At 39.2% G+C, this 20,649-nt stretch overlaps 1 protein-coding gene across 2 annotated transcripts in view; it reads right to left on the reverse strand.

Annotated features, from left to right (window-relative positions):
• jag2b (jagged canonical Notch ligand 2b) overlaps positions 1-20,649 on the reverse strand; it is a 62,187-nt gene that overhangs the window by 40,722 nt on the left and 816 nt on the right. For both annotated transcript variants that reach the window (XM_028439320.1, XM_028439322.1), the window contains exon 2: positions 20,271-20,582. In XM_028439320.1, coding sequence (XP_028295121.1) covers positions 20,271-20,582 — 312 coding nt within the window. The remainder of the gene's footprint in view (positions 1-20,270; positions 20,583-20,649) is intronic.

Genomic DNA, 20,649 nt, shown 5'->3' on the forward strand with positions numbered 1-20,649 from the left:
AAATCTAAAGCCTTGGTGTTGCAGCTCCTCCACAAACATCAGATGATACTGAAATACGCACCACGATGAGGCAAAAATCAATTTCCTTGCTACTACAGAGACTCGTGTGCAACTTGGCCCCATTACAGAGAGAAGAGCTTGAGTTACGCTCCCAATGAAATCCAATGATTCAGAAATCAGAGAGTAGAGATACGGTAAGTGCAAAGGTGGGAAGGAGCCAAGACAAGCAGCAACATCAAACCGCCTGGCATGGAGCAACCTTTCCCTGGCTCAGTGTGCAGCGCTGTAGTGGCATCTGCCCGCATGGACCCATGCTGCTTTGTGAGTGGGAGCTTTGTAGCTGCGCTAAGGATCGACCAGGAGTCAGCTGAGGAAAGAGCTACTCCAACAAATTTAGCTTCAATCTGATGAAACGTTTAAATCACTTTAGAATCATTAAATAGCACACCTTAGTGCATTGTAGTGATAATCAGACAATCTCCTGGAGACAAAATAGAAGACGCTGAATCTCTGAGCACCTCTCAACAGAGAGAATGATGGGAATCAGTTTATAAGTTCATGGCTCTTAACCATACATGGCCTTATTTAAGTACAGTAGTTGGAGGGGTTACCAGAAATCATTTTTTATTTATTTATTTTTAGATTAGCTGTTTTTTTTTTTAGCCATAACTTAGATTTAAGCCAAGGAAAAACTTTAACAGTTATCAAAAAAGGTCAATTTGAACAACCAATTTTTAGTCAACTATCAGAACATTTGGTATCACATCATCACCACCTACACAACAACGAGTCCCATTCTCCGTTTCAAATTTTCTACAATTCAGAAATTCAGTTTTCGCTTAATCTGCTTTCCCTAATGAGATGTCCCCACTGGCTATTACATTTCCAAAATTGTGTCAACCATAATAAGTGGGGTTAAAAAAGTATTGTTAGTAATTGTATGTTTCTATGCTTCAGTAGAACAGAATAAAATATGGGGGTGAAATCACACGTCCATCTGTTTGTGACACTTGCTAGACATCCCTGTTTTACAAGGGAAAATCTTGTAAAATAACAAAATGATATTGCCATATCTGCCTGATAAAAAAATAAACAATACATAATCAGAAAATTAAGCTTCGCCACATACTTTTCAATCCAATGAGTTCAAAGCCTCTGTTTTAAAACAAAGTTCATATGAACTATGACACCAACAATTGTTAACTCCATTAACCGTATTAAGCTTGTTTTGCATGACTTCAGGGAAAGCCGATGAAATGATAACTGAGGCAGAGATGATGTGGAGAGTTTCAAACTCTAGAATAGAATTGGAGAAATTTTGAAACGGAAAATAAGCTCATTGGTCCAAATTCTTCAAACAATCACAAAATGTGTCCAACCATTCATGTCCATTTCTCCGGAGTTTCTGAGAAACGTCTCGATGCCTCGCCCTCAACAGCCTCACTTCTTCCCACTGCCTCTCCCAAACTACCAGAAGCCACGCCTCTACTTTTCTGCAAGCGCATCGCAGAACATAACAAGGTTGCATTGGATCACATTGATATAGGTCTATGGGTCAGGTAAGAGCCAAAATTATATTTACCCGTTTGCTGTTGTGACGCGCGACCTTGTTTCGGTGCACAGTTCATCATTCACTTTGATTGACAGTCTCAAAAACAGGAAATCAAAGCCTATTGGCTGGGCACAGTCAAAGATCGTTTCCATTTATATAGGGGTCTCTAGGACAAAGGAGGGACTTATATACATTAATGTATAAGAATGACCACCAGCAGTAGACCATAGTAAAACACTAGTTAAATATTTTTATGAATTTCAAAAGAATCATACATAAACATAGATTTCTCAGAAACTCTGGAGCTTTAAACACACCTGTGTGCTGCTCTAATGCTGCTGCTAAAGTGAAGGAGGTTAACCCTGGAGTGAATGACAGTAACTTCAGCCCTGAAAGCCTCCCTGTGCTCTTTGACCACCATCAGGCTGTTGAACAGGAACGGTTACGCATGGATCAGTCGTTTCTGACCACCAAGCCCCTTTGTTGACGCTGCCATCATGCTCCATCATTCATTCATTCATTTTCAGACCCACTTTATCCTGTTCAGGGTCACGGGGGTCTGCCGGTGCCAATCTCCGGCTCATGCTCCATCAATGACTTAATAAATTCCATTGTGCGTATGTGTAACTAGTGACCGCAGTGGTGGCCGTAAACTAACTAGGCATTGCTGATATATTTTTTTTAGCTTTTGACAGACAGGTTACCGGCACAGTAGAAGGAATTATCATGCATTATGAACATGTGAAAGGTCTTGTCAACGAAAACTCAACCCTGTCATGTTTTAGTCATAAAAGAGCCATGTTTAGATCGTCACTGATGAAAAAAGGGGCGTCAACGAAATAATTTCATCATCATCAACGGAAACAACACTGCTTAAAGATCATCTGTGCTTTTATACATCATTACATGACTGATCATCAGAATCTGACTGTATAATATACTTAAAAATGTCATCGTCATTGTTAAATTCTTGCGTCACGTTTAACAGGCAGTCGCCTTTGCCTGTATTAGCTGGATGAGATGAGCAGCCTTTGTCCTTGGTTGTCAGACAGTGCAGTAAATCAGCAGCTAAGTGGATTATGTGGTTTCACACCAAGCCTTACTGTTGACCAGGTTAACTGTAGCTCTGTGCTGGTAAATGGGCTTTATAAGTTAGTCCATTGATAAACAACCTCATCTTTACCCACAGAGTACGCTAAGGAACACCCTCTTTGCAGAGAACTTTGATTTTTCCAACCTTTCATGTCCTGTATTGTAAATGACTAGAATAAATAATTTCTTAGAAAAGCTGGAATAAAATAGTTTGCCCGGTTTGCATGGGTTAAACTTAAATCATCACACCCAATTATAATTATTGTTTAAAAATGTTTTCCCTTCAACATTAGTTACTCCACAATGAAGATTATCTGCAAATTATGCAATTCAAGGAAACTGTTAAGAGTTAGAAAATTAAATGCAAATCCTTTTCAACAGATGGAGGAAAGCAGAGCAAACACTGTTCAATCAATAAACACACCCTTGTGCACAGAGATAGAAACTGATCAGGAGTAATGTAGCTGGTGTGTTGCAGGGCACACTGCTAGGCAACCAGCTGACCTAAATAGCATTCATTACGTCACCAACAGTGACAGTTGTAGTAGAGTGACTGCTGTGACCTCTAGTGTACGGTCATTGATGGGAAGTTGCCCTAAGGGCGGCGGGGTTTAAGGCGCTTTAAAAAGCATTAAAAAGTATTTCAGGGACTTGTTGGTAGCATGACTGAAGCAAAAAGGTAAGGAGAGGAGCCGTAGAGTGAGTGCACGTTGTTGATCTAGGGGACCAGCAAGCTGGTAGGCTGGTTGCTGCTGTGCTGTGGGATTAAGAAGGCTTGTCTGGCTGAATGTGGCGGCAGGAGGAAGGGGAGGGGAGCGTTGTTTTGGAGGGGATGACAAGAGACGAGGTGATAGATGATGGGACAGGGGAGAGCAAAGGAGCTTGGGATATCTATAGGTAAAGGGTATAAGAGACCAAAACGGGCCTTGCTTGAAGAGACAAAAAGCTCTACTGGGGGGTTTGGTGCCTCGAAGCGATGCTGCTGTTGCCAGAAGCGCTGCCAACCCGTCCAACCGCAGACGCACAACAGATGCAGCCACAAAGATGGATTATTTGACATGAACGTGGATCATCCCACGACATGTAGCTCGGCTTCTGACCTTTCCACCATCCCCCTCCCCCCAACACAAAAGGGTGGGCGGGTTGCCACAGTCTAAGCATGTGCACAGGTTTGTGCACATGCACACAAGTATAACCAAAAGTGGCGTTGCATGTGCTCGACAGTGTGCGTAATTGATGACACCATGTAAGATGCAAGGCTCACAGTGAGGCACATTCAAAGACCAGGAAACAAACAGGTGTTCACACACTGACTCGCACCATTCAGGATACACAACCTATCCATACTGGCTTACATGCCTGCATGTTGTAAATGTGCGGCTAAATAGTTCGTGGAGTCAGTGCACGTTGGGGATGAGCAAATCCACAGAATAGTCTGGTTTCCCACAGACCATCCCTGTCTGTGATTAGCTGGATTAAGTGACAGCTGCTCAAATGGTCGGAACAAGATAGATGGATGGGCAGAGGGATAAAGGGGAGGAGTGGGGGAGGGATGGAGGTTTTCTAACAAAGACTCTTGTCCCAACACCGTAATTCACCCCCATTCCAATCAAAACCATTGTCCATCAAGAGACGCAGTCAGCACGGGGACAATTAGTATCAGCATGTGTGCCACTGAGCCCGAGCAGGATGGCTGCACGGGCCAAGTCAAAACAAGCTGCTAGGGTTGCATGAACACCAGTGTTACATCCCAATGTGCAACAAACATGCCACATCCCTTCCTAAAGCAAAACACATTTCAGTTACATTCTGACAGCATCAAATTCCAGACGACGAAGTCTCCCAAACCCTGCCTGGCCCTTCCCCTCCTGGATTAGAGGATTTAGTTCTAAGATCAAGAAGGGGGGCATGGTTAAAAAAAAAGCAATGTTTCTGTGTCATGCAAACGGTGAATCAAATGGTAAGTTGATGTATCAGTTTTACATCACGTTACAAAACAGCCTGGAATCAAGTCATCATTCAAACTCAGCCATTACAATGGGCCACTTTTGTAAAGACTGATTGGGTGGTGCTGATTGTTGATGTCTGGGGAGAGCCACAGGTGAAGGTTCCCACGCCAGATGAGGGGATGAATGGGTAGAAGGTGGTCATTGAGATTTAAAAAAAAAAAAAAACAGTGGTGGCAATGGGAAGTGGAAGCCAGGGCAGGTCGGGGTCACTAAGCATGGGATCTGCACGCTTCACTCTAAAAGGAAGGGTCAGCCCTCTGCATGTGGTGTGTTGTGCGTGTTTGCGTTCGAAGAATACCAAGAATGTGAGATCCAGGCCTGGTGTGTAATCCCATGCAAGATCCCAGTCTGCCAACAATTCATTATCACCAGGGGGCGTGTCTTTCTTGTAAACCTGATCTTTGATTGACTTATTTCTGTATTTTATGCTAATTAGGTTTCCGAGACTCTCCACTAGAAGCTAGTTTCATGCATTACCTATAACACTAATAGGGCTTACACCCCCTGAACGAACACACCATGCAAACTCAACTTATGCCACTGATGCTTCCTAAAGAGAATTTACCTCTAGGTCCATTTCAAGGACTTGGTCTGATATCTCCTGATTTATTGCCCTCTGATGGGACTTGAGGCCATCACATTTCATCCAGCAGCCACTAATCGCTGCATGTAATCTTCATTAATCTGTGATGTCAATCCCAGCTTTTGGTTTTACTAGGGCTGAGTTTACACTACTCCAGTGAGAACATGAGGATAGGAGAAACCAGAATGGCAAAAAAAGTGACACTTCATTCTGGTAAAAATCTGAATTTGAATCAGTTCTTTAGCCCTAATGAGAGGAATTCATTAAAGCAGTCTCTCAAGGAGCGTTACACAGAATGAAAGACAGGCTCATCAATGACATCCACTTAGAACAGTCCTGTTGCATTTAATTACAACTACAAACGAGAGGTACCTCATTGAGTGTCATTAACACCTAATGACGCCGAGGGTCATTATTGCAAAGCAAATTGAAGAGGATGATTGTTGCATCTTTGAAGCATTTCCACGAAGCTTAATAGAATCAGAATCTGAGAAGTAATGAACCAGCTTTTCAATATTTAGTTTCCTCCCATTCTTTACAGACGAAACACACTGAGGAGAGAGAAAGTAAATCTCTTTGGGTCAGAATCCAAGATAAAGATCAAAGTCCTCAAATGGGAGAAACCATATGATGTTGGCAAGATTAAGAGGAGGATGTCTGGCACATGAGACATACCCACTGAACACAGTCTAAAGCACGTATGAGCAAGCTACAGAACATGGACCCATTTAGTCGGTCCCTCACTGCTACAGAAATGCACATTTAATATAGCTTAGTGAGTGCAATGCAATTCTAAAATGCTCTTTCTCTTGCACTAAGCTTGCCGTGTGCAAACAGGCTTTAGCTCTTATCCAGACCACCATCACTGATAGTAATAGACATGCATGTGTATCACAATGAACTCATAGCATGTGGATAACTGAGCAAAATGATGTCTAGTCCTAAAGGTCGGCTAATGCAATGGGAAGGAGCAAAATTCAGCATTCAGAGAGCGCCAACCTCCGCCAAGCACCGAATATCCTCTTTGTCGGATATTGGCAGCAATCTGGATTCTACCCTCATTAATGACAAAGCAATAGGTCGAAATGTTTTTTTTTAAAGAAACATATAGATCAAATGTGGAACCCAGATCCGATCCAGACGGAAGTCAGTGGAGTGATTGACGAACCAACCTGAAATAAACAGTGAATTTTCAAAAAGATTGGTCAATTACGAACCGAGATATGAATTTATAAAATTATGCCAATGATTAGAGAGGGATTTCTTGACTTTTTGCCACTAATCAAGAATTAGCAAATTGATGTGGATTGCCTCCAAAATTTAATGGAATCTTCCAAGGCATGAGGTCACATTTGGTTAAAATTATGTCAAAATCAGTTAAGTACTTTGATGTAACCCTGCTAACAGAGAAACAAATATGACAGGAGAAAATGCATGACTGAGGTCCAGGAGCCAATAGTTTATTTCACATTAATATGGTCACGTTGCCTGGAAATAAACATTCATGCAATTAACAAACATAACAAAAGCAAAAATAATTACCAAGAAAACAAGACGTTCAAAGCAGAACATTCATTGATTGTCAATTATTTCTACACTACACGACTATGCAAAAGGCTTGTACCTAATTACTTGTTGTCAGAGTCCTATGCACAGAAGGTAAGGCAGTTAGTTGGCTTGGTTGGTGTGCACTGGCTGTGCGTGCACACACGCAGACGATTAAGCATGCTGCTACTATGCCAACAGGGTCATTACCCATGCACTTCTAATAAAACAAACCCCTCCCCCTATTGGCACTAATTAACCCACATGATCCAAAGCCATGCGGGATGTAAAACAAACACTGGCATAAGCACATTTACATAGAGAGGCTAAATGAGTTCACGCACAGTTATAAAGTCAGCAAAAATGGGTTTGATATTACAGACGCCAAGAAAAAACTACTGCTGGATTTTGACCAATTAAAATGAAATTATTACAAAATAGAAGAAAAGTGTTTACATTTGTGGCTAAGAAGTAAGTTTATATTTGATAAAATGAACAAATGAAATGAAATTACTGACCAGAGGAAATCTTTCAGTCCAGGGTCTTGAGGATGTTTGAGTATCAAAGTGAAGTTGTACCTTACCTAAACATACCAGTCTGACAAGACTGACAGTCACAGAGTTACAACGTCTACCATGTGCCAGGAAAAACGGGTAACGGATTATTCAAAGGTTTACCAATCAGGTTTTACCGGAAATATGGACTCCGGGATTTCTCTTTATTATGCAACATGATGTTGGTTTGTAACCAAACATCATTCAAAAATGCACGAGTTGCTCTCCCTTTTTTAAAAGCATCATTGAACTCTCTCGTATTTGATGAAACAGTGAGTGTTTTATTTTTAACAATGTGGGTTGTTTGTTCATTGCAAAAAAGAGTACACCTTAAAAGAGAAAGAGTAATTCACAAGTCTAAGATTTAAAAGTGAAAACCACTTAGTATACATTCTGCGTTATAACCATTATTGTCTATTTTTTCACATATTGACGCATCTATTGATTTTTTTTACCGTAACTCTGAAAACGCTCTAGTTTTTCCTTAAGATTTGGAGTTTTGTTGATCCCTAAATGCTCAATACATGTAAAGATAAAACATAGAAATACACAGAGACGAATAATTGTGATGCAACAACACCATAGCTGCCAAATTCTGATCCAAACAGGACATCTGACTGGAACGCATCACAGGTCATGGTTTGATTCCCATCAAGTCATTCATTAATTAATAACAAAAAGCAATGAATGCATGCATCTAATATTTAAAGACAGTCCTAAACACTCGGTGATGACAGGAACAAACATACATGTACACATAACTTACACCAATCCTTAGACAGTGAAAGTTAAGTAGAACAGCAAGGGGCAAGGCATCAAACGCACATCTTTCCTCATTGCTCTACACCACGCATCACCAAATGGCGGACCTCGGTCCGGACTCGGACCGAGTGATGGTTCTGTCCGGACCCGTGAGCCGTGACCAATCTCTGATAAATTTACGAGAATAGACGATTTTCATGGAGCATTTTTTCTGACGGTCTGAACTATAGACGGCGGGCGCTGCTACTCGAGTCAATACGGCAATTGCTTCACTCCGTTGAGCCAATCAAATCCTTTGTTTACCCTGCACGGCCGGCGCACCAGAGCAGAGAGGAAGAGACATGGCTTGTTCCAAAAGAAGGAAGGTCGATGCGGAAAACCGTTGTTTTAAAGATGAATGGACGGAGAAGTTTATGTTCATTCTTCCGGCAGGCAGTTCAAAACCAGTGTGCCTCATATGCTCCGAAAACGTCGCATTAATTAAAAGTGGCAACGTGAAGCGGCACTACGAAACAAAGCACAGCTCGTTTGAGCAAAGTTTTCCCCTGAAGTCCGAGCTGAGGGCAAGCAAAATAACCGAACTGCAAGCCCAGTATGACAGGTCTACCCGACTCATCACGCATACATTTACAGCCCAGCAACGTGCAAACGAATGCTCTCTAAAGGTATCGTGGATTTTGGGGCAACAAAAAAAACCATTTAGTGATGGGACAGTTAGGGTTAGGGTTCTCATTAAGAGAAAAAGAACAATCAAAAGAGAAAGGTGATGTCCAAGCTCTGTTCTCATTTTTTTCCCCCTAAAAGAGCAATTTATTATTTATTATGTTCTTAAGATGTTGACCTGTCAGTTTTTTAGGCTGGGACCTCTTTGATTTAAGAAAAATGTAGTCAGTGCTCTGTTTGCTCTTGTTTTGTCCCTAAAAGAGCCACTTTTTATTTATTATTTCCTTTAATTTAAGAGAAAAAATGGTTATTAGGCTCTGTTTTATTTATTTTATTCTGAGGTTTCTGTTTTCTTGAAAAAAAGGCCTTAAATTTATTTGCCTGCAGGACTACTTTTATTTATGGTAAAAGAGCGAGTTTACTATACAAGTTCACTCTGTTAAAGGTTTCCTGCATTGACAATAAATATTATCGAAACCATATGAAAATGTGTGTTGAAATGAAAATGTTCGGACCTTTTACTTGGAGGAAATTCTAGTAACTGGACCTCGGTGACTTTTAATTGAATACCCCTGCTCTACACGAATGCCACAGTTTCTGTGTTTTTTTGTTGTTTTTTTTTGACTATTCCGCGTGTCCTATCTAATGTTGGTATTCTGTTGATGCTTTACAGTGTATGCATACTTAAAGGATAACTGTACTAGTCAGTATTACCAGAAAACAAAAGCTCTGCACATTCATTCAAAGAACACCTTAAAAGCTCTGTGTTTTTGAAATATAACTGATGGAGACCTTTATCAGCTGGATGTGATGCAGTCCAGTCGACCCATGGGCAGCGTTTATCATTAGCACACATCTTCATAATATAGTAATTCCCAGGAGGAAAAGTCTGCCAGATGTGTGCGACTACTAACCTCAGGGCAGATCTATCAAGAATACAGTCATCAACATCCCCCGCCAAAAAAAAAAAAAAAAAAAAAAAAAACAAGGGCAAGAACTCTGGGGGAAAAAAAATGCGTGCTTCTCATTTTTTAACTCCATCAAGGTATTGATACCCTGGCCGATATAGATATCAGCATGAATCATAATTAGCCACAAGGGCCTACACGCCATTCACACATGCTTTTATACAACTTTTTCATTTCTGATATGATACCGATATTGCACCCTTGCGTTATGGCCGATATTGATACTGATCTGACATCAGCATGAATCATACATACTTTTATTTCTTTTTTAATAAAGAAAAATAATAATCACTTATTTTGTAGTGTGGAACGTTAGAAAAGGTTTGATCAAGTGATGTTATTCAAACAGAGAACAATAGTCAGCCACAGTAGGTATGAGAAAAACTGACCTATTTATTATTAACCAATTGGTTACATACATTTTAACCTTCAACATAATATCTACAATTGAATAAAATAAATAAAAAACAAATTGGGAAAAAATAAATAAAATTGGAAAATCCGGAAATTTGAATCCGATATTCATTTTCAGGCTAATATTGGACAGATATCCGATATCAATATCGGATTGGGACACCTCTAAAAATATCCATCAGATACTGAAGCTGAACAATAAAGAAAAGCTGGGGAGAGTCACTCTTTAACAGTTTCCTGTTAGTGCTGATGTTTGTTAAGATATCACATTTTCAAAAGGTGAAATAATGAATTAACGCACAGCAAACCCTCTCTATACAATTAAACCAAACATGTCCTTCAAATGCAAACACTGAACACCTGGTGCCACTTTTAGGAAAATGACTGTTCCCTCCCTCAGGAGTTCACGGTCTAATTGCATAATCAATAGCTGCATCACAGGTGACCCTTGTGTGAGTGGCTCCCATGCAGCATCCATGGGACCAGCAGAGGATGGATGGGGGAGGGAGGATAATTGTTTACGAGAGGCCTACGCGCAGGTCTCCTAGCAACAGCGCCGTCAAGCTCCGTATCAGGTGTGGCTAACCAGGGCACCCTCCATTAGCCTTTGGCTTGCCAGTGCATCCAACATATAGCCTAACTGCTGTCAAAGAGGGAGGAACGATGGAGGAGGGAGACCAAAACCCATTAATGAACCTCTAATAAAAACAGTGTCCTTGTTCTAATCTCAGCACCATCAGTGTGAAGTCACACACACTGTTTTATCATCTGAGAAAACTGCTGATGATACCCAGGAGGCACAATGAAAAAAGAGAATAATCACTTGATTATACATTGATGACCAATGATCAGGACATAATATTAATAGTCAACAGATTTATACCAACATCATGATATTGTTTCTCCAATCTCTGGCACATTGAACAGCACCAAAACACAACACTGCTTTGAAATGGTTTTATGGGTTTAACCACAAGGTGTTAAACCCATGACTTAAAGAAATGCTTATACAACCAATGGACAAACAATGAAAGGCAAAAGGGACACAACGTCAGTCCATGTGACAAACCATTAGGATTATACTGGTCGCTGAATTAAACTTTTTCAACAAATTCACGCAGTAATTAGTGATATTAGTGATATTATCGGCTGATTTTTCCGTTGTTTATGTGCATCGGCATCAAGCGATGAGGGCTGCTTCGTTTGCCGATCCGCATTATTCAAAGAGAGCAGAAATATGTTTTACTTGTTCTACATCATCCATTTTTAATATTTGTTAAATATTTTTACTTGCTGTGGTTCTACCTCACCTTTGTTCATTTCAATAAAAGTACTATTTGTTATCATCATTGTGTGATTTTTATAATGTAAATTGCGGGAGCAAAAGTAGAATCGGCTTAAGAAAATCGGCAATCCACATCGGTCATCGGCAAAGGCTGATGGGGGAAGAAAAAAAAAATCGGTATCGGCCCTAAAATGCCTTTTTAAGTCCTGTTTTTTCATATATGTTGTGTTGTATTGTTTTAATTCTGTAACACTTTGAGGTTTGGCATCAAATGTAAAGTGCATTACAAATAAAATGTATTATTATTTTTAAAAATCCATATCGGTCTATCCCTAGTTCAAATGGTTCCTCGTCTTAAATAGGGCTGAACGATTAAATGCATTTGCGATATTATCGCAATATCACAAATCGTGATTTTCTTTTTTTTTTTATTGCAAAGGCTGCAGTTTTTTGTTTTTTTTTTCTCTTGTCCTGTCTTTTACTGTCCTGTTAAGTTCAGAGAGTGTTTAAAAAGTGCAGTCCGCATGTTTAATGAAACGTGAAGTTAGATATGTTGAAGAGGTAAAGCCACAGATTTGTTTGCTTTATTGTTGTAATCTGTGCTTTCAAATGTATATTTTATATTTATTTAAAGTGTATTGTTTAATATGAAACAGATTGATTTATTGCTTGTGTTCATTGAAAAATAATCGCATATTAAATCGCAATCGCAATATTGAGATTAGATTTTCTAAAATCGTTCAGCCTTAGTCGTAAAACATGCAAAAGAGAACGAATGGACAACACTTTAAATTCTCTGTAAAACTCATCTTTTGCGACATGTACGCTCCGTGCTGGACGATAAACGATCAAAGCGAATAGTTTACAGGTCAATCAAGTTTCAGAAATCTAATGCCTATTGCTCATAATAAGCATTAATGCAACAGCGAGCATGTTTGACATTCAAGTGGGCAGGGCAACAAGTCGAAACCGTTCAAATAGCTTGGGTTTGCTCCAGGAAAAACAATCTGTAGCAGGTCTGTGCAGATGAAAACCCTCCTATAATGACAGCAAACGCACCGCGCTGCGGCTGCAACCATCAGCCTTGTGGTGCGACTATCTATCTACACACAGAGGGAGCGCATGAGCAGCAGACCAAACAGAGCAGCCTGGTGCACACACACGCATACACACACACACTTTATCCCATGATCATAGATACACAGCAGAAGGGGAGGGGGAGTTAACAAGTACACTGTTCTAAAATAAACTGCTCTGATTGTCTATTTGAAGAAATTAGCTTTAACAACACCATAAAAGCAATTAAAACAGTTATTAAATATCATTTTATAGTCAGTGATTTTTCACAGTGACAGTTCTGGCCAACTGCGTGCATCAAATTACAGTGTGAATATGAAAGGATGAATGATACATGCCCAGGCTCACAGCAGCCATAGAGAGGCAGGCTTGCATCCAAAGGACGCCCAAATGATGTAGCTGTAGGGCGGGGAGGAACCAAAAGCGGGGGCACAAAAAATTCCACCGACAATTTTATCAGCAATCAAATGTGTGTAAGACGTGTCTCGCTTTTGCTCCGGCTGTGCACAGACATCAGTAACACACAAATGGAGTCAGGCTGCTAACTTGGCCAGCTTAATGATTGACGTCTATTCTGTAGCATCCAGCTAATGTCAGATAATCTAGTTTAGGAAAACATTTAAGGCACCAAACTCAGTATTTCTGTCTTAGGCTAGATAAAAATAAAAAAAAAAAAAAAAAAAAAACTAGTATACTGCGTCATATTTAGCATTTAAGCATCGTCTTCCACCATTTATGATTAACTTTGGAATGTTTCCTTGTTCTGGAACAAGAAGACTTTACAACATGTTTTTCATAATGTTTCAGAGAAAAACAAAGTGATTTGCTCCTATTTAGCTGCTAGCTGTTAGCCACAAAGCTATGAAATACCTTGGTTGAAGTTATGACCTTAACACATAGGTTACACCTGCAGGGCAATTGGTGCATAATGAAAGCCTTTAATTTGGCAATGCTACGAAATCTCGTAAAACTGCTCTGCTACGATCAATCTTTTAAGGTTTATTATGACGTGATTTAAGCGAGTTGTTTTGTTCCACATTTTTGTAGCTTAGAGTAATTTATTGAACTAATGAACTCAAATTAGGGATTATTGGCATGATTTACGCATGTTCAGCATTTCAGTAACTTCTTCATATTATGGAAAGCTGATAAAACAGAACTGAATTAATTTTAATACTGTGTATATATATATATATATATATATATATATATATATATATATATATATACACACACACATACATACAATTTTATTTTTTAAACTTTGTCAAAGCACTTTGAGCTAGGGGTGTCGCGATACAACTTTTTCATTTCCGATATGATACAGATATTGATCCGATACGATATCAGCATGAATCATACAAACTTTTATTACTTATTTTATAGTGTGGAACGTTAGAAACGGTTTGATCAAGTAATGTTACTCAAACAGAAAACAATAGTCAGCAACAGTAGGTTACTTTGTTGGAGTGTGAATTACAGTCACCCATGAATAGAAGCGCTGGAGCAGAAAACTTTATCGGAGCGCTTATATCTGTGATTTTAAATGCAGTCCGATAAAATCCGATATTCATTTTCTGGCTGATATCGGACTAATATCCGATATTAATATCGAATTGGACACCTCTACTTTGAGTTGCATTTTATTGTATGAAAAGCGCTTTTGATAAATAAAGATTGATTTGATTAATGGCTGAGAACAGATGAGCACGTTTAGGCTAAATGAAAATGTGGGCTTTTGGAAACGATAATTAATACAGGTGTGAAATCAGAAAAATGCAAGATTCCCAACGAAGGCCAGGAGATGTAATCTGAAATCACCATTTAATGTCGAGAGAAAGTTGTTGCTAGTGGTCTTGAAACAAGGCAGGAGAAACGCAGCAAAAACACTTGGTAAACAAGGCAAGTCTCTTTATGGGAACACTTTGGGTTTGATGATGAAGACCTAGAGCACAGACACATCACGTGCAACAAGTGTTTTGTTTTGTGCAAAAGTGAACATACTTGATTTTAGTGTTTGAAGTTTTTTAAATAATGTATTTTATGTTTTTTTGTACAAAAAATAATAACTTTTTGCTTAAAACAATTGTTTGAATAATCATGACTTCAATTATGACAAATCATCGTGATTACTATTTTGTTCTATAGTCAAGCAGCCCTACCTTCCTTAACAAATTGGCAGAAAATCACACTCTCAGATTTCAAAAAGTCACGTACAAACTTCGCTTTGAAACGTCATTATCCATGAAACAAAAGCTCATGTAAAGGGTTGAAGTCTTTTCCATAAAAATACAAGCAGCAGCAGACACTTTCTGAGAAGTAAAAAAAGTTAAATGTAACTTATTACATTTAAAAAGTTTTTCTTAAACTTAAAGTAAAAAAAAAAAAGGTTGGAGGTGAACCAGAGGACGGCTGGTTGGCTGCATGGATTAGTCTTCAGACAGTCAGTCATAGATTTCCATAAAATTGATGAATCATGTTAACTTTGACTAAAATCACCTGAGGTGATGTAGACTTAGGAAGACAGTGATGCAGTGATGTCTGTTCCCAGTAGTCCCAGATTTCCCAAACACGCAGGATGTGTCTAACCCTCACTGGTTCCCATGAGCTGCAAAAAGGCCAGTTGTTGAGATAACGGTCAATCGTACACTGCATCTTTGTTTGTCAATGAGGAGAGTAACAACACCCAAACAGTGAGCGCACTGGCCTGCTGGGACATCTGGCCGTGGAACAGTGCACGGTTATCAGCCAAAGTCCTCAACAGCAGGACAACACACCAGAACACCTCCTCAATCTGCTCCTATCAGGTCTAAAACACAAGACTGCCTTTTATCATTGTCTGTGTGACGAGAACCAAGCAGTTAATCCTGATGAATCCATGGATGGCCTCGAGCTACGCCACCTGACGACCTGAACAAAACCCTGCCTGCATTAAATACACGTGTGAAATCACACCTCTCCTATTTTCCGCCACAAACTTCAGAGCCAGGACGGTTGTTAAGTCACAAAAGGTAAATAACGAGCTGCGTTCGACAAACCACCAATCAGACGCACAAAGAGACAACCTGAGGCTGGTGACGCTTTGAATACAACAGCTGGAGCACAGCAGGTTGATCATTAGTGGCGCCTGCCAACATCCAGCGTTGCCTCAAGTGAACTAACACTTAATGATTAGCACAAAAAAACCTCAGTATGAAAAAGCCGATCATATTCATTCAGTGGATATTATCCACCTTGGCTTAGACGAGTGAACATGGAGACGCCTACTATTGTCAACTGCTAATCTTCAGTGCTGATGATTATTATATCTGCAGTAAAAGGGATTTACATTATGATGGAACAAATAAGAGCACATGGAACGCATCATTCTCATTTTGAAGCACAATAAAAACTAGAGCACTTGGAGAGCGCAGACCTCCACCAAGTCCAGCACCAGTACCAGGCGGGACATACACACAATGCACTTCCCTACCACTACTAGGAGTGTGACGATATCTCGATACGGCGATATTTTTTCCCACGATCGATAATCGATATGCTCGCGCTAAATATTGATTTAACTTTTTTTTTATCTTTTATTTTTTTCAAAACCTTTTTTGCTTTTTTAATAAAATGTGCAGGTAGACTTCACAGAAATGTTGTCTCAGTTAAAGGAACCAATATATTGTTTACTGGAATATTGCACTATAATGGTGTCACTGGTAAAAAAGACCCTATTTTTTGTTTACATAAAGCACTATTGGAGATACTTATTCGTTTACATTGATATGTTGACACTTATTTACAGAAATGTTGCACTAAAATAGTGTCACTGTTCATAGGACACTTTTTAAATGTATTGTCTTTCTGAGATAAAATAAAAATTAGATTTTTTTTACTTAATCTTTTTGTTTTCTTATGTCATAGATTATGGTAGATTGATTTCTGACCAATATATCGATACTGACAGTATCGTCATAGCCACCGCGCTTAAAGGAGCAGGCCCAGCTCCTATTTTTCGGTGAGCCAAAACATCACCAAAACGTAATCACTCGTTCCTTGTCCTATTATCAACATTTCCTGAAAATGTAATCCAAATTTGTTCATAACTTTTCAAGTTATCTTGCTAACAGACAGACGAACACACGCAGGGTAAAACATAACCTCCCGCTCTGCGCTTCGCTGAGGTAACAATACAGTAGGTCCTAATGTCTGGGCACCTCCATCTTTTTAAAAAAAAATCACAATGAAATGCACAATCCGGGTGAAAGTCGGATTGGTAATTGAGGAACCAATCCGACAAAATTGAGTCAAATTCCATAAAAATCTGTCAATTTACAAACCAAAATATGAATATTTGAAATTTCACCAATGATGAGAGATAGGGGTTTTTTTTTTTTCTTTTTCAAACTGATCCAGAATCAATATATTGATCTGGTTCCCCTTAAAAGTGCAATGCAATCTTTCATGGTGTAAGGTCTGCCTGGCCAAAATTCTGTCAACATCTGTTAAGTAGTGTGACGTAATCATGGCAACAAACAAACGGCAGTGAAGAAAATACCTTGCTGGAGGTAAAAATGACATATGAATAATCAGGATTTTGTTTTCAGAGAAACATTATTTATTAGTCCTTTAAACAGCTACTGTATGTATTAATAAGGACACAAAATATAATTTAGAAATGCAACAGTAGATCTGCCGACAATTGTTTTCAGGGTTCAGTTTTCCCAACTTCATGTTTATTGATATAAAATACAATTTAAGAGATATTTTTTGGGCAATTTAGGCAAATAACTTGACTCTAAGTTGAACATTTAATAGGAGAATAGTAGAGTTTTTTTTTAGCCCTTTAGAGTCTAATATTTGGTTTTCCTTCCTGAGAGTCACCAAATTTATGTTTTGGGTTTGGAGATGAAAAGGTTTGGCAACCACAGTGACGTTTCTCTGCCTGTTGATATTTAGCCACACTTAACAACACAGTGTGTTTCATGACTAGCACAATGCACGAATCCCTTCTCTACTGCTACCTGAATAAAGCCTATTTTATTCTGAAAGGTGTTTTTTTCATTCTCTAAAAACTCACAGAAACAGATCGGATTGAGGACCGATTTACTTATTGTTAATTTTTTTTACTTCAAGTGTATATATCAAACAGATTCCCCCCCTCATTTGCAGTTAGAAGAATCTAAACACCCTGGGGGGACGAGGAGGGACCGCCTGGCACCACACAGCAGGAAAGGAGGCTGTGGAAAGGGGGGGCAAGAGGACAGAAGCAGCGCCTGGGGGCGTCGTTCACTTCAGCTCTGCACAGGAATCAAACCCGTTCATCATTTTAATGGAGGTGTGATTGAAACATCCATCTCAAACCTCCAACCAACCCCAACCTCATTATTCTACGCCTGGGAACGCTCCTCACTTTACAATGGCTGCATACGACATTGACTAAGACCTCATGAAGTCCTTCACTAATCACCATTTCCTGATCTACTTTGTGCCTTCCCACACTGGTCTACAAACATCAACAGAATTCATATGGAATAACTTTTAAAGTGCAGAAGATCCTGGAATCAGCACATTTTTGAGGTAAAAACTGAATTTCCACTATATAAGAAGTGACAGCTTCCCCCTCCAGGATCTAATCACTACATCAACCTTCTGACAGGTGCCAGCTGGTGGACTGGAGCCAACCCTCATATATCAGGGCAGGTTTTAAAGACGGCCCAGATGACACAGCTAAACACTTCAGCTGCAATCGGATCCTGAGGAAGCCATAAGCCATCATTTAGTCCTGATGTTGTGTCCATCATCATGTTAACAACAGCAGCCTGTTCACAAGAAAGATCCCACACAGAGGCATCCGACACTGTAGCATCATAGATAGGGAGTTAGTGGGAGTTAGTGTGAGTTTGTCGCCATGTGGGATCAAGTTAAGTGCAATTATTTATCATTTGAGCGAGAATAACTGGATGGTGGCAATGTTGAATACTGCTCCATGATTTATTTAGGTGATTTCCAAAATCAGGATAAAGTTGTGGAACAGACTTGCTTGAAATCTGCAGTTTAATACTTTTGAGTCCTAAAGACATGTTTCTTTGTGTGTCTGGTGTTGAGTCTCATGAACCAGAGTAAAGAAATAAACACATTTCATGAGAAGTCAGATGTGATTAAGATTATTAATCATTTTTGGCTAGTTTGTGTATATTTTATGAACAGATCTAAATAGATCTCTCACAATATCAGTGTTAACGTTGTTGACTAAAAGTTTCTGTCAGTTTTCGTCGACTAGTTTTTTATGTGGCAAAAAAAAAAAATGGCAACTAATTTAGTAAAATGCATGTGAATGAAAACTGTAATAAAACATATTGATATTTTCGCCAACTAATAATAATAACTAAACTTCAATGTTTGCATGGTACAAAATCCAATCAGAACTACATTTCTTATTTGGAAGGTATCCCATCAATACTCATTTTTCAGCGTGGAAGGCGGGACGAGCTGGTAAGTGATCTAATAGGAGGTAAGTAAGTGTTTGTGGACGTAACAAAACTTATGGTTTTACGCATTGATACTAGGGGTGTTGAAAAAAATCGATTCAGCGACATATCACGTCGCGCAATTCTCAGATTGATTCTAAATGCATCCATATGAATTTTTTTTTAATAAAAAAAAAAATATATATATATTACCTTTATTTAACCAGGAAAGTCGTTTCCACTGCAGGAGACATTGTAACTGCACAAAGAAGTGCACTGAAACCTGGGCATGTTGACCAGCTTGTGTTTATTCAATAAAATCTAAAAAGAAAGTACAAACTTTCTGCATTTATTTGTTATTTTAGGCATATACCTCAGTTAAGTTGCACTAAAGTCATGTTGCACTAAAGTCAAAGTTGGTTCAAAAGCCACAGGCAGATTGTATATTATTTTTTTAATTAAAGTTGTTGGCACATGACATGTTAAAGACAATGTTTTGAATGTAAAATATGCCAATAAAATATTTTTCATACATAATGTTCTCATGAAGGTGTACACATTTACAGATTAGTTGTTTAAGTAATATATATATATGCATGAATATAAAAAAAAAATCGCAATAGTCGCCTTAGACATCAATATTGGGATATATCGTATCGTGACCTATGTATTGGGATACGAACTGTATCGCCAGATGCCAGGCAATACACACCCCTAATTGATACCATCACATATCAGGTTGATCAATGCTAATTTAATTTTAATAATTTTTTTCTTTTTTTTTTAATGCATAAACTCTTATTCTTTATATTTTAGTTGACTAAAAAAAAGTGAAATAGATTTAAAAAATCCATTTTGACTAAAACTAAGTTGCATTTTAGTCAAAAGACAATGACAAACTCAATCCAAATATGTTGTCGGAATTCATATGAATAAAAGCTGCTGATTACATTGAAGGCTTTCAGCTGCACAACATAAAAAAGTTGCACCTTTTTTTGCTTGACAGTCGACTTAATGCTCAGAGTTTTTATTTATTTATCTTTTACTACATCAAAGATGAAGACAAGAAGTTACAGGCATCAGAAGTGACTAAAGCGCTTGGATTTAATCAGGAGGGTTCAGGTATGATGCATGTTTGGACACAAAGAGAGTGAATCAGTGTGGTGTGGATGTGTTCCCTCAGGTGGAAAACACTGATGATGATGATATACAGAGGACTCCGATGCTTAGATCTGAGGTCCACTTTGGTGTCAGTGAACGCATCACAGCAAAGTAAGAAGAAGAAAAAAGAAAAGAAAAAAAAAAAACACTCACCAGCCACGAAAAATCGAATGGAATCAAGATCTTCCCAGTTTCTTCGATCTTGCCTTTGGTGCTTTTAAATGAAAAGGTATTCCCACCGAGAACTTGCGTAGATCCAACTCCAAACGTGCACTGGCCGGTGGTGGCCACCTCCATCTGGTACTCCTTCAGGCACACCTTCAGGTAGGTGTCGCACTCGTCTCGGGTGCAGCGGCCGTCCGAGGGGCTCCGGGACCCGTCGCAGCATTCCCCGTCCGCCAGTTCACCGTTCACGTTCTCCAATGAGATCAGCTGCAGCTCGAAATATCCGGTTGACTGGGCCACCTGCACGAGAACACAAGCAGGTGTAAACAGGCTGCGCACACAGGGCTGCGCGCTTCTAAACATGTGC

The sequence above is a fragment of the Gouania willdenowi genome, chromosome 24 (genome assembly GCF_900634775.1).
Source record: "Gouania willdenowi chromosome 24, fGouWil2.1, whole genome shotgun sequence".
NCBI lineage: Eukaryota > Metazoa > Chordata > Actinopteri > Blenniiformes > Gobiesocidae > Gouania > Gouania willdenowi.